The following is a 16,624-nucleotide window of genomic DNA, read 5'->3' as shown; positions in this document are numbered from 1 at the left end:
TGAATATGAAGTGTCCTTCCTTATCTTTTTTGATGACTTTTAGTTGGAAATTGATTTTATTTGATATTAGAATGGCTACTCCAGCTTTCTTCTTCTGACCATTTGCTTGGAAAGTTGTTTTCCAGCCTTTCACTCTGAGGTAGTGTCTGTCTTTGTCTCTGAGGTGTGTTTCCTGTAGGCAGCAGAATGCAGGGTCCTCGTTGCGTATCCAGTTTGTTAATCTATGTCTTTTTATTGGGGAGTTGAGGCCATTGATATTGAGAGATATTAAGGAATAGTGATTATTGCTTCCCGTTATATTCATATTTGATGTGAGGTTATGTTTGTGTGCTTTCATTCTCTTTGTTTTGTTGCCAAGACGATTAGTTTCTTGCTTCTTCTAGGGTATAGCTTGCCTCCTTATGTTGGGCTTTACCATTTATTATCCTTTGTAGTGCTGGATTTGTAGAAAGATATTGTGTAAATTTGGTTTTGTCATGGAATATCTTGGTTTCTCCATCAATGTTAATTGAGAGTTTTGCTGGATACAGTAACCTGGGCTGGCATTTGTGTTCTCTTAGGGTCTGTATGACATCAGTCCAGGATCTTCTGGCCTTCATAGTTTCTGGCGAGAAGTCTGGTGTGATTCTGATAGGTCTCCCTTTATATGTTACTTGACCTTTTTCCCTTACTGCTTTTAATATTCTTTCTTTATTTTGTGCGTTTGGTGTTTTGACAATTATGTGACGGGAGGTGTTTCTTTTCTGGTCCAATCTATTTGGAGTTCTGTAGGCTTCTTGTACGTCTATGGGTATCTCTTTTTTTAGGTTAGGGAAGTTTTCTTCTATGATTTTGTTGAAGATATTTACTGGTCCTTTGAGCTGGGAGTCTTCACTCTCTTCTATACCTATTATCCTTAGGTTTGATCTTCTCATTGAGTCCTGGATTTCCTGTATGTTTTGGACCAGTAGCTTTTTCCGCTTTACATTATCTTTGACAGTTGAGTCAATGATTTCTATGGAATCTTCTGCTCCTGAGATTCTCTCTTCCATCTCTTGTATTCTGTTGGTGAAGCTTGTATCTACAGCTCCTTGTCTCTTCTTTTGGTTTTCTATATCCAGGGTTGTTTCCATGTGTTCTTTCTTGATTGCTTCTATTTCCATTTTTAATTCCTTCAACTGTTTGATTGTGTTTTCCTGGAATTCTTTCAGGGATTTTTGCGATTCCTCTCTGTAGGCTTTTACTTGTTTATTAATGTTTTCCTGTGCTTCCCTAAGTGTGTTCATGTCTTTCTTGAAGTCCTCCAGCATCATGATCAAATATGATTTTGAAACTAGATCTTGCTTTTCTGGTGTGTTTGGATATTCCATGTTTGTTTTGGTGGGAGAATTGGGCTCCGATGATGGCATGTAGTCTTGGTTTCTGTTGCTTGGGTTCCTGCGCTTGCCTCTCGCCATCAGATTATCTCTAGTGTTACTTTGTTCTGCTGTTTCTGACAGTGGCTAGACTGTCCTATAAGCCTGTGTGTCAGGAGTGCTGTAGACCTGTTTTCCTCTCTTTCAGTCAGTTATGGGGACAGAGTGTTCTGCTTTCGGGCGTGTGGTTTTTCCTCTCTACAGGTCTTCAGCTGTTCCTGTGGGCCTGTGTCTTGAGTTCACCAGGCAGCTTTCTTGCAGCAGAAAAGTTGGTCTTACCTGTGGTCCCGAGGCTCAAGTTCGCTCGTGGGGTGCTGCCCACGGGCTCTCTGCAGCGGCAGCAACCAGGAAGACCTGTGCCGCCCCTTCCGGGAGCTTCAGTGCACCAGGGTTCCAGATGGTCTTTGGCTTTTTCCTCTGGCGTCCGAGATGTGTGTGCAGGGAGCAGTCTCTTCTGGTTTCCCAGGCTTGTCCGCCTCTCTGAAGGTTTAGCTCTCCCTCCCACGGGATTTGGGTGCAGAGAACTGTTTATCCGGTCTGTTTCCTTCAGGGTCCGGCGGGGTCCTGCCGCTCCTGGGTCCTCCCCCACGGGAGCCCAGAGGCCTTATACAGTTTCCTCTTGGGCCAGGGATGTGGGCAGGGGTGAGCAGTGTTGGTGGTCTCTTCTGCTCTGCAGCCTCAGGAGTGCCCACCTGACCAGGCGGTTGGGTTTCTCTCTCACCGGGTCTGGGAGCAGAGAGCTGCTGCGGGCCGGGATCCTCGGGTGGGGGACTTCCGGTAAACACAGAACGTGCTGGGTCCTAGAGAAATTCTGCTTCCGTGTGTCCCAAGCTCACCAGGCAGCTTTCTTGCAGTAGAAAATTTGGTCTTACCTGTAGTCCCGAGGCTCAGGTTTGCTCGTGGGGTGCTGCCCAGGGGCTCTCTGCAGCGGCAGCAACCAGGAAGCGTGTTGTGTGTTTTTTTATGTGAGGGTTTGAGTGTAGGAAAGTGCACGGCTGGGATGTGTTTCCACCAAGATATCTAGCAAATACCTTGGGACACCGCGGTGTGGACCCAGCGGGGTAAAAGACATCCATACTCTTTTCATTTTTATATTTTTACAACACTTTCCCATTGTCACGGACTCTGGTTTGAGGTGAATTTCAGCTGATCAGAGGGCAGCTGCTCACACTTTCCTTTGTGTTCCGTTTCCACAGAACGTCTTTCTCTGCGGTGGTCACGTTTGTGTGACACATGAGTTAAGGGAGGAAATACTTATTTTGACTCACAGTTTCAGAGGGATCGGCCAAGTGCTGTATGCAGCAGCGCACTGCACATCATCATGCGCCAGGGAGCAGGGAAACGTGGAACACCAGGGCTCAACTGGCTCCTTCTTTTGTTTTTCCGTTGCATCGAGGCCTCCAACCCATGGACAATGACATTCATGGTCAGGCTAGATCTCCCCCACCTCGGTTAACCTGGAAATACCCTCATAGATACACTCAGATGGATGTCTTTCCAACCTCCTATATGATTCTAAATCTAGCTATGTGTGCAATGAAAATGAGCTCACAAACCACCCTGTCAGCGTCTGTCCGTTACATATCTTTAGAAGTGACTTTCTTATAGGCAGCATATAGTTGGCTCTTAGGTTTTAATCCATCTGTTGATGCAGTAAGTGGGGGACAGGACCAAACTTACAATGCTATGGTGTGGTGTGCTAGTGGCAGGAGACAGCTACAGCTGTAGTTGATGCAGACTAGGCTACGAATTGATTCCATGGAGCCTCAGTTCTCTGACTGGAGCCAGAATGGCCCAGAGTCTTCATTTAGGAGCACTAGTTTGGGTGGAGTGTCACTGGGTTCTGCCTAGTTTGAAGTTTCCTGCTCAGTCTTGAATCCCAAGTCAATGTACTGTGCTTACGTCCCTGTCCCCAGCAGATGCAGTCTTTCCCTACGTTCCACTTCCTGAGGTCACAGGGTCTGTTGGCCACCAAATCAATGTTCATGGACACTGGATCAGGGCGGAGAGCATGGACTCTCTACCAGGCTGGTATTTGGTTTTAGGTTTAAGGGCAGCATTCAAAGTTCTTTCCCTTCCATAGGAGCGTCATTTCCAGGTTGTGCCATTTGTGGCAGGAAAAGGGATGACATAGGCAATTCTTTTGTCAGCACATTTTTTTTTTTAATCATAGGATAACAAGATCCTGTGATCTCTCATCTGGTTTTGTTAGCTCTTGTAAAGTCGGTGTTAACAGCGAATCAAGCTGTCTAAGATGTTTCTGTGGGGAGACAACTGTTGGAGGGTTTTAGTCCACTATCATCCTTTTTAAGCTTTTCAACCTTAAGGATTTTATTACAAAGATATAGTAACAAAGAGGCAGGGCTGCTGGAGCACAGCAGGCTGCTGCCTCCCAGGACTTCTGGTAGCTTGGATGTAGTCTCTAAGGGACCTGGACTAGCTTTTAGGAAAGGAGGAAGATTATGTCCTAATGAACACTATGATGGCAGCAGAGACCAGGTCTTCTGTGATGGGAGCCCTCTACCCCACTCATGCCCACGGGCAGCAGGAAAACCATGTTACCAAAATTTGAAAAGTGGAATTGCAAAGTCTCACGCATCCTCAGGTTGGTCCTGAGGCACTGTTTTCCTCCGGCTCCAGCCCTCAGTGAAGACGGCTTCTGTTTTTTTAAATTTTTCTTGGAGGAAGGATTGATTTCTGCTTCTCTCCTTCCTTCAGTGGTGCTAGATAAATCAAAAAGGCTCCCTCTCGCTTTCAGGGTGTTCTAAGGAGACAGAGAACACTGTGGGGGTGACAGGCTACCCAGCCAGTCTCACAAGATAAGTAAATACCTGGGTAGCAGGCAGTCTCCATAATCTTTAAGGTTGGAAGAGGTAACTTATTAAAGACAGAATCCTCCCTCCCTGTACACAGTGCCCCATTCTTCCCTGAAACAGTAAGACATCCAGAGACAAGGGGGTGAAGTCCTTGTTTATTGTTCCAGCAATTCTTATACAGACATTAGCGTTCAGTTAAATAAGGAGAGAGCACATTAAATACGTCACAACCCCAAACCAGACAACTGCCACTACGGCATGAAGAAGGGGAGGGTGGGCCAGGACCGGTGATTAGACTGTCAGAGGAAATACATTCAGTGGGTGTGCAGTATCAACATTCCAGGCTCACGTGTAGATATATTTTATTTATATATATTTATATTTATATATAGAGATCATTGAGTTTCATGTATACAAAGAACGATATTGTTACAAATACAATACTATACTTCTCCCGATGTTTTACAGTAAGCGCTAATGCACCCCGTTACAGAACAGGGGTGCGAGTTCGTACTCCAGGTGCTGTGCTAAGTATGTACAAGAGATTTCATTCCCACATCACACACTGCCTTAGATGGAGGGAAGATAAAATCAGAGTTGTGTACTCAGTGGACCCTAACCAGGGAAGGAGCAGACAGAGGTGAAACTCAAACTAACAGGTAGCCTTGTGAAGGTGAGAGTTAAAACATCAGGAAGAGGTGGCCCTTGGTTGTAAACATTGGTGACAGCTACACCAGTGGGTGGAGAGACCTGAGCAGGGCTCTGTGGGTGGGTTTTCATCAGTGTGCCAAGGGGAGCACAGGTGTGGGTGGGGCCGCAGGAGGAGGGAGGGGAGCGATGGGGGAGGTAGTAGGTTACTCTGACTCCCTGAAGGCCAATGTTGACGGGCAAAGTTCAGAAAGCAAACCTGTGTGCAGGGAGATGGCAGCCTGCCGCCTGCTCTGCTCTACCCCCGCCCCTGGACTCCCACAGAGCCTGCTGTGAAGGAAGGGATCGCTCAGGAAGTGGGCTCCTGGCCTGGATCTGTGAGGCTTTCCTCCTCTCGTGAACTCAAGGCTGATGGTGGCTCCCTGAAGTGCTCCCGAGGAGAAGGCAGAGGCAGAGTGGGTTCTAGTGCAACCTCATTGGACTGGGGGGAGGGGTGTGGATCTGGAAACCTGCCCCAAAGCCAAGTCACCAGCGGGTTCCAGCTGAGTGGGCAGAGTGGCTTGTGCCTTGCTTGCTGTGGGGGCAGCTCTGTGTGTAGCTGGCCCCATTACTGGGAGCTATGAGATATTTACATATGTAACTATGTATATGAGGATGCCAGATGAGACCTGACCCCAAGTTTAATCATTCAGTCTGATGCTCAAAAGAGGAAGAACATGCTTCAGCAGGGGGCCTGGACCAGGCTTTCCTCTGGGAGGGAGGAACCCTCCTTAACACAAAAGCCTAAGTAATCCTTACAATCGTGCTAAACTATTAGTTCCCTAGGAGAGCTCACAAGAAAAGCCTTGCTTTTCAGCCCCTCTTAAGGCTTCCAGGGTTGGGAGCAACAAGAATAGAAAACACTTTCTCTTTCCTCTTCCCCTGGGGTGATTACTGGGAGTGAGGTCTGTGGGGTCTACCCCTGACTGGTCCCAGTTAGCCTCTGAGGTCCTGCTTCTGCCTTCCTGTCCAGGTGCTTAGGTGCCTGCCCATGGTGGCCACCCTGGGCCAGACGGACGGACATAAGCCTGTCAAGTGACTTTACCCAGGTTCCCAATGCCAGAAATGGCAGCAATAACGTCTCTCTTTGTTCTAGCTGTCCTCTCTGGCAGAGATGGGTCTCACCCCTCAGCGTGTATTATATTAGATACCTGACAGATCAGTTATTTCAGGAGATGTAAAGAAAACCCAAGCCATGGCTCCTGCTCTCCACCTTTCCTGGGGTTTGACCTTGGGCCTGGTCATGCAGGAGCATTTGGTTAGACAGCCTTAACATCAAGTCCAGACGGCCTGGCTCCTAGGGTCCCAACTCCACATAGTTCTCACAGCAGCAGGCCCAGCCCTTCTCAGGCAGCCATCTGGGCAGCCGGAGTCTCATATCGCTGGGACTTTTTGTGCTAGAGTAAAACTGAGGGCTCACTGCAGTTCCCAGCAAGCACCGGGCTCTCCAGAGTCTCTCTAGACAACTCATCAAGTCAACAGGGGTTGACTGTTTCCCACCCTGGCTGAAGTCTCCTGTTCCCTCTCTTCTATTCACATCTCTCCCTCCCCTAGATCCCTCTCTTCCCTCCATAAATCCATCCTCCCCAACACTGCTCACTGAACTCCCATTTCCAAAGACACAATATAAATATCCCAGATGCAGAGAACAGGGATTATATCCATACTACAAAATATATTAGTTTTTCTTCCCCTGTCTCTACTGAGGTCATCGATGAAACAAAACAAGAACAGAAAAAAAAAAAAAAAAAGAAAAGAAAAAAAAGAGCCACATTCCACATGGAAACAAACTGCTCTTTGGACCAAGAATAAGTGGAAACTGGCTCAGAATGGCATTATTAAAACATGCATGGACTGAGACGTGATCTAAAACGTGAGGCATCTGGGGGAGACCACGAGCCTCCCATACCAGCTGCAAACTCCCAGATCTGCAAGACAGTAGAGGATGTGTCTGGGGCACAGTTGGGGATTCCTAAGGCCCAACACCAATTGTTAATTCTGCCTGATGTAGTGGCTTATCTGTCCTAGCCTTTATAATATCACATCCTCACTGGTAGTGGTGAACAGGCCCAGGCTGGCTTAGCCTTCAGGCAGGAAAGCATGACACTAGGGCACCCCCATCACGGTTTGTCCCTCAAGAACAACCTCCAGTTGTGTACATGGGGTGGGGGAGTCCTGGAGGGGACTCTGAGCCAATTGGGATAGAGAAGGCCAGGAGAGTGTCTGTCTTAGGACAAGGCCTGCAGCTTTCTGCCTAGGTCAACCTTATGCTAGGGGAGGGGAGATCTTCCAGAGAGGTGCTGGGGGGTTCTCCACAGAGTCTGTGTGCTAGGTTTTTAGCCTGCTTGGATGCAGGCAGAGGGCAAATGAAACACTGAGCAGGGCTCGTGTGTGTGTGTGTGTGTGTGTGTGTGTGTGTGTGTGTGTGTGTGTGTGTGTTACACATAAGCGCCTGTGCAAGTACGTTAGGACAGTACCTGCCAGTGGTTATCCTCCAATTGGTAACCTTGGAAACCTGGGGAACCTTGGAGGCCCTGTGACTTGCCAGGACCTCTGAGGTGGGTGTCACAGCATCCTTGTCCTTGTTTCTCAGAAGTTAGGCCTGAATTAGCACACACATTGCAACTAAAAGAAACTAGGGAAGGGATTTAAAAGTGGCTCAGAAATTCTGGGCAGAAATAATGTGCGGGGCTCCAACTACACAGCAGGCAGCAAACATCCTTAAAGATGTGGGCTTTAAGGATATTCAGTGCTGTCACCTGTCACCAACCATCTTTCCATCAGTGAGGTGAGGAGGGCGGAGAGATCAGCAAGTGAGTTTTAGGCACTGCTCAGTCATCTCCTGTGCTGCCTCTGAGAGCTCCTTCAGGGAAGTGTGTGTCTCTTGGGGAGGGATGATGCCTCCTTGGGCAGTAACAACCACTTTAAGATCCCCCAAAGGCCTCCACCATGATCCTAGGTATATTAGCTGCTCTCCACCCTCAGGAGGGCACACACCAAACTTCCCTGGTGTTAAGGATGGAACATAAAAAAGCGAACTGGAGAGAGACAGAGAGCAAAGAGGCCCTTGCCGATTCTTCTCTTCCTGTGTAAAACCAAACGTTGGGTGCGAGAGGGGAATGTCTCAGTGGACACACAGATGCAGCACAAGAAACACAACCACGGTGAGGAGAGTCCTCCATGCATGCTGCCACGCCGCGGAGGTGCGGCTCAGATGTAAACGGGCTGCTCCTGGGCTGTCAGCAGTCTGTACATGGCTGCTGGCATTGTCTTCATGTGGATCTGAGGGTAGAAAGCCATGTTAGCTGGGGCTAAGAGTAGGGCCTCAGAAATAGGGTCTCTCACTACAGACACTTTCCAGGACTGCCCGCCCCCGGCCCCTGGACCTGGTCTTGGAAGACTGAAGCCCACAGGGTTTGTAGAAAGCTTCCTTGACTCTTAAATGGTAAGAAGATAGGGGTAAGGCTTCATTTTCCAGTAAAAGGCTCCAGCTTTTACAGCACTCTGAATAGAGACGGAACCACGGGGAGGGCTCTGGCTTCTGGCAGCCTGCTTCCCTTTCTTGGCAACGTGGAAATGCCAGACCGTCTAAAACTGCTCAGCTACTGAAGCAGGAGAGCAGACCCAGAGATAAAGTTAGGACTGGGTGTGAGCCCGTGCCAGTGCTGGGGATACTGCCTTGATGGGTATTGAATCTAATTTTTGTCTTCTAAGCACATTTGGGTAGGATTAATTGGGGAGAAAGAATCTGGGGAGCCACAGAGAGTAGTGACACAACAAGAGCATTGAAGAGAGGTAGCAGAGGAGGGGGTTACATTAGCCAAGTCTGAGGCAGAGGGGATGCTTCCTAAGAAACATCTAGGGAGGGGAAAGGAGGTTCTAGAAGGTTCCCAGCAAGGCTAGCATGGCGCCGGGGGCACACAAGGTACCTCAACCCTGTTCAGCCCCAGGCCTTACTCCTACCTCCCCAACAGCATTGGAGAGTATGTGGACGATCTTCTCGTGTGGTGTGGCTACGACACTCTGGCCGTTGATTTCAATGATCCGATGTCCCACGCGGACACCTCCTCTCTCAGCTATTCCCCCTCTCATGAGGCTACAGATCTACCGGAAACAAACATCAGGTTACACCTAATGGGCAGTGCCCCACCTTAGAACCACATCAGGGTGGAAGATGGTCTTCCCTGGAACCCTAGTGCCCTAGCATGAACACCCCTGAGAAGCTGACTTGGTGAGGCTTGGGCCATGTAAATCTCGCAGGTTCTTCTTATGAGTGATGGGTTCTGCGGCCTGGTACGGAGCCTAGTGACTGAATGTTTAACCAGCATGACAGATCCTGTGTCTGATCCCTGGAATCATATTCGGTGGCAGCAAAAGCAGGTTCTGTAGGCCCGCCTGGTTGCTAGTGCAGCAGCTTTGCACAGGGGATATGACAGGTGTGACCTTACTAGTGACCTGAACTCTGACCACTTCCTATCCATATTGGGCTTATCAGCCAGTGGTCAATGTTTCAGTCGGCTTTCCATAGTCACAAGCAGGCTTACCCATGGAACTGTTTGATCCTGTATTTGGGGATTGCTACTGTGTGATCCAAAGAGCCATGGTGTGGCTCGAGGAGAGCCGTGCTTGCTGTTCTTCTTGACTTGGTTGTCCCTGGCTAAACTCGCTTCTTACTGGCATGGACCTGGATGGCACAGCCAGTCACTGCATAGGGTTAGCCCATGACCACTGGTGAACCCTCCCAGCACTGCATGTTGGCCTACTTCTACCTCACACACTCAGCAAGAGTGTGTGGTGTGCGGGTGACCTTAGCAAGGCTGACTTTACATTACAGACCATGCAAGTATTCAGAAGTTGATGCAGACAAGGCCTGCAGCAAGGGAGTTTAGTGTTTCTGCAGTAACTGGGTCCTCTCGGCTCTAAGGGGCTCTCAGGTCAAAGCACTCTTTAGCTGCTTTCCACACTGGAGACAAGACCAAGGGTCTAGGCCAGGGCTGTGGTTCACTGGTAAAGTGCCTGCCTGGCATACACCATCCCCAAACAAAGTCCCAAGAGCTAGTCAAATTAAAACCGAAACCCCAAGCCTATTTACTGAACGGAAAGATGAAGGGAATGGACCGGCCAGAAAAATACTCAATACATCTCCATTTTCATTTGTCATTGTATTTTAGAAAAGGGTGTGGTAGGGCTTGTACTTACAATTCCATTCTGCACGCTGAAACCCAGCTGGTAGCGAAGGTCCGGCCTCCTAATTAGCACTGTGGTCACTGGGGGGCACCTCACGATGTTCAGCTTCACGCGGGACTGGTTCTTTAAGCCCTTAAACAGGAATGAGGTACAGTGGAGATAGGGGCCACTGAGTTGGGCAGAGTGAATAGAAGCAGATGTCACCCGACCCAGAAGCAGCACCCAGACCTGCGGTCTTCTGAAGACATGGCTGCCTGCAGGCTGTATGTGCCTGAGCTGTCCCCACGAGGTCTCCCTGGAACCCATCCTGGGAGGGGTGTGAGACGGGTGTCCTGCACATGGCATCTTCACTTTGGAAAATGCACTGTATCAAGGGACCTGGCAACAGTACGACTACAAGGAAGAGTCACCTTTGCTTAAGGATGAGTGTATGCGCAGTTGGTGGAGAGCCCTGTGGGACGCAGGCCTCTTGTGACTCCTAACAAAGGGCATACATGTTCCGGCAAACAGCTTGTTCACTCTCTTTGGTCTCTGACCTCTCCTTCCCCACTCTACGTCTGGAGAGACCGTCAAGCTCATGGATATTAACCCCCCCCCCAGCTGGATGCTTCAGTGAGTATCTGCCTCCGTGAGCTGTGGATCGTGAAGAAATGAAACGTGAAGACTGAATATGGGTTCATCCTTCCTCTAGGTCAGAATGGATTATAGAAGAAAAGCTGGCCTTTAATTATGAACAGGGACAGTCTTTTTCTCAGAGCCTGTTTGGAGCTTTCCACACATTAGCCATACAACCCCTCCCTCAGGCTCACCTACTACCTCATCAGCTATGTGCTGAGAAGTGAGGGTCAGAGAGAAGAACCCACCCCAGAAGTAAGTGTGCTCCCTCCAGTGCTGCTGTTTCTGAGGAAGGCCTGTGCTGCCAGGGTTGCCTCCTGCTTGCCAGAGCAGATATTTGAGGAGAGCATGTTCAAGGCTCTCTGAGACTCTCCCTGCACCTGCTCTCTAGCTGCTGCTTCGAATCCCAGTTCAAGATACACAGTGCAGAGAAAATGACGATTTTGGTGTCCTGGAGCAAACAGACCACACTTGTGTGACTGGAGGCCCTGCTGCTACAGTTGAGGCTGGGAGATAAGAGTATCCAGGAAATGGCCTGCCTGCCTGCCTGCCTGCCTGGACTCCTATCTGCCAAGACTAGCTGCTTAAGAAATGACTCAAGGTCAGCTTAGACTTTCCTCCAAGGGAGCAAGGGTCTTGACGTGGGTAAGCATGCTCTCCTCTGAGAGAGCAACAATTGGAAGCAGCAGGGATTTGGGGGAAAGCTAGATTTCATTCATATCTCCCAGAGATAGCACCCCATGTGACTTGATACCCAAACCAATGCTGGCATCATCAGTGCCCCAAGTGCTTTGAAACAGGCTAGGGAACTCCTTCATTAAGGAACTAGCATTTTCAACATGGTGGAATGGACGGAGTATGCTTTTCCTACATAAGATGCCAGTGACAGATTTGGGCCTTCATTGACAACAAATCTTGTTGTCATGTTGACAAGGGAGAAAGGAGGTCTGGCTTTCTGCTCCCTGCAGCAGGACAAGCATAGCCAGGTGAGGAGAACAGTGCTGGTGTCCCTAGACCTGAGTTCCTGTCATGATTCTTCTTCTATAACAGGAGGCTCTTAGGCATTTTGCTCTAGCTTACCTTCTCCAGTTTTCCACATCGCGATACTCAATGAAGTCTATGTAGGTCTATGTAGTCTATGTAGTCTATGTCAGGTCTATGTAGTTCTTCCTAAACGCCCTAGTCTATGCTGAGACAGCCATTTAAGCTTCAGAATTCAGACGCCCTAACATCAGAGCCCGTAGTATCATGAAGCGTGGCAGTCCAGACCTTTGTCACATGCAGATTATATTTTTCCTTGAGCACCTACTCTTGGTTCATTTAAAAGTCACTTATATACCAGGAAACGGGTTAGGCACTAGAAGGAGTAAGATTCTCTAGGTCTCCTGGAACTGGGAAGGGGGGAGGAGAGGCTAAGAGAGGGCACACACAGAGTATCAGAACTAAGATGGGGGAGGGGCAAGGCAGCTTGAGTCCCCCATCCACCACATCCCCCTGAAGACCATGCACTGAAAGATCAGGAATTTGTGGAAAACCAGAGCTGAGAGTGACAGGATCTGACCAGATGGATTGTGGACCTTCACACAAAGCCACCTGTTTAAATGCAGGATTATTTATGTGTACTCAGGTAATTTGGAAGACTGTATAGAATACATCAAAAAGCACGAGAACGAAGCTATTTTCTCAGTGTTTCCTAAAATTTTCACATTGTTTTTGAACTGATTCAAGATGCCTGTTGGGTCCCTCAGCAAAATAACTAAGACTGGAGAAAATGTGCTCCGATGCAAGGCTTGGGCAATGGCGATCTGAAATAACCAGGGCACGCTCGGCTTAGCTATCCCTAATCAGCGTTTCAAGTTGGGTTCCATTAACTTAGATTTCCAACCTGCCATTTTGTTGCAGGTGCCAATGAAATAAGTGGCCGTTCTGTACCCATGACAACAGTGAGTGATGCAGCAAATTAAGAAACACAGTGAGAAGGGAAGAAGTAAGAGTGGTCTCTATAGCAACAAGGGCAGAACGGCGATGCTCTTGAGAAGGACGGGGAAAGCTGGCACCAGGCTGGAGAAGAGCAGACATCTCGAGAGCGGGACTCGGAGGCAAAGGCAGGAACAGAGACAGATGCTAGCAGGCTGTGCCTACTGGTGACTGTGCTTTAGCAATAAATTACTACTGGAAAGGTAAGAGGTAGGCGCAAAGGAATGGAGAAGGTTTCTGTAACTAGAAACATTCTACTTCCTGTAACGGGGTGGGGAGGGGATACTAGCGTTGAGGTGGTAAGACACAGGACGCATGGCTTTAGATGCCTGTTCCTAAGAGTGCAGGCTGGAAGACTCTCTGAGAGTTTGCGGAAAAGCAGAGCCCTACTTAAGACTTGTCGGAACAGAACCAGCATCCTCACAGCATCCCTGGGTGGCCCATGTATGAGAAGCAATGGCTGACCAAGATGAAGGATGCTGGTAGAGAACTATAAAGCACACTGGGACCCAGTGAAACAAGCAGCACTGTAGGGAAGTTCTGAAGCCCGGACATTCCCCTGCGGTAGCTGAGGGGTTTGGGGTTGGGCACTGTGAGCATCTGTCTAGGTCTAGGCACAAAGTGGATGATGTCTACAGAACTATAAAAGATGGCTACTGAGTGTGTCTTCATTTAGTGTCGTGGCGAATGTTCCACATCTAGGATAGGTAGGCTATCTGGTTTTTCAGCTCAACAGAACTGAGGGTCTTGGGGCACTGAGCGTCTAGCAGTCTCTAACTGGCCCTGCCTGTGGTGCACATCTCTGAAGGGGAGGACGCAGTGGAGCGGCTTTCTCAGGCCCTCGTCACCCGTCGGCTCTTTCGTCACCACATGACACTTTCATCTTTTGAGTCCATGGTGACGCCGAGTACGGACATCAAAGTTCAGCTCCTCAAACAAACTTTCCCTCCTCCCCCACACCCCAAGAAGCTCGAGGGCTACTGTCTGCGTTTGGGTTCTGCTTTCGCCTTGATTGAGTTGGTGATCAGTGGACAGAGTGAAGTCCCTAAGCGGTAGACAAGGGGGGGCCAGCTTGACCACATGGACATGATCACCTTTATCTTGTCTGTGTCATTTACAGGGCAATGGGACAGGTAAGAGGAGAGTTGGGTTCCGATGGATGGCCATCTGGGGGCCCTAAGCCTCTGGAGTTTCCGGTGAGGGGTGGCTTATGGGAAGGCCAGGTTCTGACACAGGACTGGGAGTCATCAGAAATTCTTGCTTCTCACACTCAGGTCCTTCCCTATCTTCACTCAAGTTCCCTCTGCTGCCCTGCCCCCACTCTCTCTTTTCAGTCACTGTGGGCCGCAGCAACAAAATATCATATACTGGGTAGCTTCTACTAGTTACACAGGCCAGAAATCTGAGATTAGGGTGCTGGCGGCCAGGTGATGATGAGGGGCCTCCTCTGGGCTGCAGCCTGCTGGCTTCTTATTGCTTTCACAGGAAGGAAGAGAAGTCATAGCATCCCTTGCATAAAGGCACTGATCCAATCCATGAATGCATCACCCTTAGGACCTAATCACTTTGCCCAAATCCCTGGGGTTAGGGCCTCAACATGTATTTCAAGGGGACATATTAAGTCTATAATACTCCCTCCCTCCAACCCATGGCCTTTCCAGACCCAGATCAACTCCCCATAGAGTCACCCTTACAACTTCACTCGCTGCTTTCTCTCTCACATCTGAATTCTGTACTCTATACACAGACCCTCAAGACTGGTGTTATCAACAGCAGAGGCTGTCCTTTGCATTGTAGGGTGTGTCTGTAGTAACTTTTTCACAGTAGGACAGCCAAGACAGTCTCCAGTTTTTTGGGGCTTGCATTATTACTTCTGGCTGAGGGTATACACTTAGACAGACACCTTCCCTGACAGTGCTGTCTTGGGGGCAGACTGTTCACTGGCGAGTGATCTGTCTGTACCAGAGGTCAGCTATGATGTCATTGTTCTGTGCCTCAGTGCCTACTTTTGCAATAGGTGACCACAGTACCTGCTACATAGAAGCTCATGAGCAACTAGAAGCCATGAGTTTGGAGAGCGTATCTACGACCACCAGTGTTCAGTGCATGGCCCTTGACTTGTGTAACTGTGGGACCAGTCATCTCTTCTTGCTAGGCCTAGCTTCTGGATGAGGTCCTGCTCACTGTCTGGGCCACACAGATCTTTGCAGTTCTCAATGCGCACACACTAATTTGTTTACAGGAGAGAGGGGAGAGGGCAGGCCAATGGGCAGTGGTCCTGCCTTTCGGTAAAGGTCACCATGACAACATCAGATCAAACCTTGCAGGTCAGACTAAGATCTTAGCCTTGACTCAACGCCAGTCCATCAGTCTAGGCAGACATGTCTAAACACCCCTGTCCTTCCTGACACAACCTAGGTTTTAACCATTTTAGGGTCAACTTACTGTTCTAAAAATGTTTCCCCATCTAAACGGTTACCACTCTTTACCTCTGTGATGCTGCACACCCTGTCAGCAACGTAATTATCTTCCACATGTATGGTTCCTCCATGGTTCAGCTCAGCACCCAACAAGGGTCCAAGTAAACATATCTCAGTGAATCTCTGCATTAAGCAGATTCCCTGATCTCATCATTACCGTACAGCCATGAGCCGCACAGCTTAGTCAACCATAGTGATCCTGTAAGACAGTACTGAGAGATTCCTATTACCTGGAGACACCATAGGCATCCTAACATCACAGTACAACCCATTCCTCATATCTGTGGTGACGTCTGTGTAGACTTTCTGCACTGCAAACTTGTATGCATAAAAGCACAGCACGTGTGCATGCACACACATGTATGTAAAAAAATTACATATTAGACATAATTAAGTCTAAGCTATTAGTAATACAAATATTTATTACGCTGCATTTTTATCGTTATTTTAGGGTGTACTCATCGTCATTAAACAGAACATTAACCATAGGATAGTATGCTGTCTTACACCGGCAGCCCCTCAGGGGTCTTACAACTACTGACCCGGTTTTATCAAGAGGCCATATCAGGTGGCTGACCTACATTTGTGTAAGTACTCTGTGATGTTTGGGAAATTGACTAATGACATCTCTCAGAACTAATTCCTCCACATGTGGCGTATACTAAGCAGCACGTGTACCCTGTGATGGAAGCAGGGACACTGCCCCGTGTGCTCACCTGCACCGTCGCCCTAGCTCCTCCGAGGGTGCTGACTTTTGCCGGTTTCCTTTGCCACCGAATGCCTACTGTACAGGTTTATTCTCTCCTCCCAGCATTGAGTTCTCTCTGAAACCCCCTGGACCAAGGAGAGCTGAGCACCTCAGCCTGCTCGCTTGCTGGGTATGGGTTGCTAGCATACCGGCCATACAAGCAGCAAGGGTCAGCATTCTCTCAAGGCTAAATACACAGATGTTAAGAAGAAAATCCGGCTCTCCCCTCAAGTGGCCACATTCAGTTTTTCTTTAACTCTTTCCTACGCTGATGGCGAGAGCATGGGTTGAACTAAGAGGAATGTGTAGACTAGGTTTTCTCCCTCGGGCATTCAGGCGGAGGCAGGGGTACGCTAGTGTTCTCTGAAGAGCTGACACGTTTCCAGGAGCTGGAAAGGGTGTTAAATCACGTGCAGCTGCCTGGCGATAACGGGCTGTCTGGGTTAGAGGGCTGAGGGGAACCCTGCTGGGGCTGAGCCTGGTTATGTGGGAGAAAGTGAGTTAACTGATGAGCTAAGCCTAGGGTGGGCATATATTACATACGCTGCGTGTATTACATAAAACATGTATGTGATTTACAGAGAGATAATAGTAACTCGATCATTGACTGCCAGTCCATGCAGTTTAGATTTGGGTCTTCCTCCTGCCTATGCTTAAAAATGTTCACAAATTTTGAGGCCTGGGTGGCAGTGACGTTTCACATCGTTTCACGTCTGTGGC

At 48.8% G+C, this 16,624-nt stretch overlaps 1 protein-coding gene and 1 long non-coding RNA gene across 7 annotated transcripts in view; one reads left to right on the top strand and one right to left on the bottom strand.

Annotated features, from left to right (window-relative positions):
• Positions 1–16,624, top strand: part of LOC147997079 (uncharacterized) — a 74,224-nt gene that overhangs the window by 21,181 nt on the left and 36,419 nt on the right. The window lies entirely within an intron of this gene.
• Apba1 (amyloid beta precursor protein binding family A member 1) overlaps positions 4,346–16,624 on the bottom strand; it is a 206,095-nt gene continuing 193,816 nt past the window's right edge. For all 6 annotated transcript variants that reach the window (NM_031779.3, XM_087594320.1, XM_087594328.1 and 3 more), the window contains 3 exon segments: positions 4,346–8,179; positions 8,861–9,001; positions 10,097–10,216. In NM_031779.3, the coding sequence (NP_113967.2) occupies positions 8,108–8,179; positions 8,861–9,001; positions 10,097–10,216 (333 nt within the window). In that variant the 3' untranslated portion in view covers positions 4,346–8,107.

The sequence above is a fragment of the Rattus norvegicus genome, chromosome 1, assembly GCF_021556685.1.
Source record: "Rattus norvegicus strain SHRSP/BbbUtx chromosome 1, alternate assembly SHRSP_T2T, whole genome shotgun sequence".
In the NCBI taxonomy this organism is placed as follows: Eukaryota; Metazoa; Chordata; class Mammalia; order Rodentia; family Muridae; genus Rattus; species Rattus norvegicus.
The sequence above is the reverse complement of the archived record's forward strand: the minus strand, read 5'-3'. Positions and strand labels throughout refer to the sequence as shown.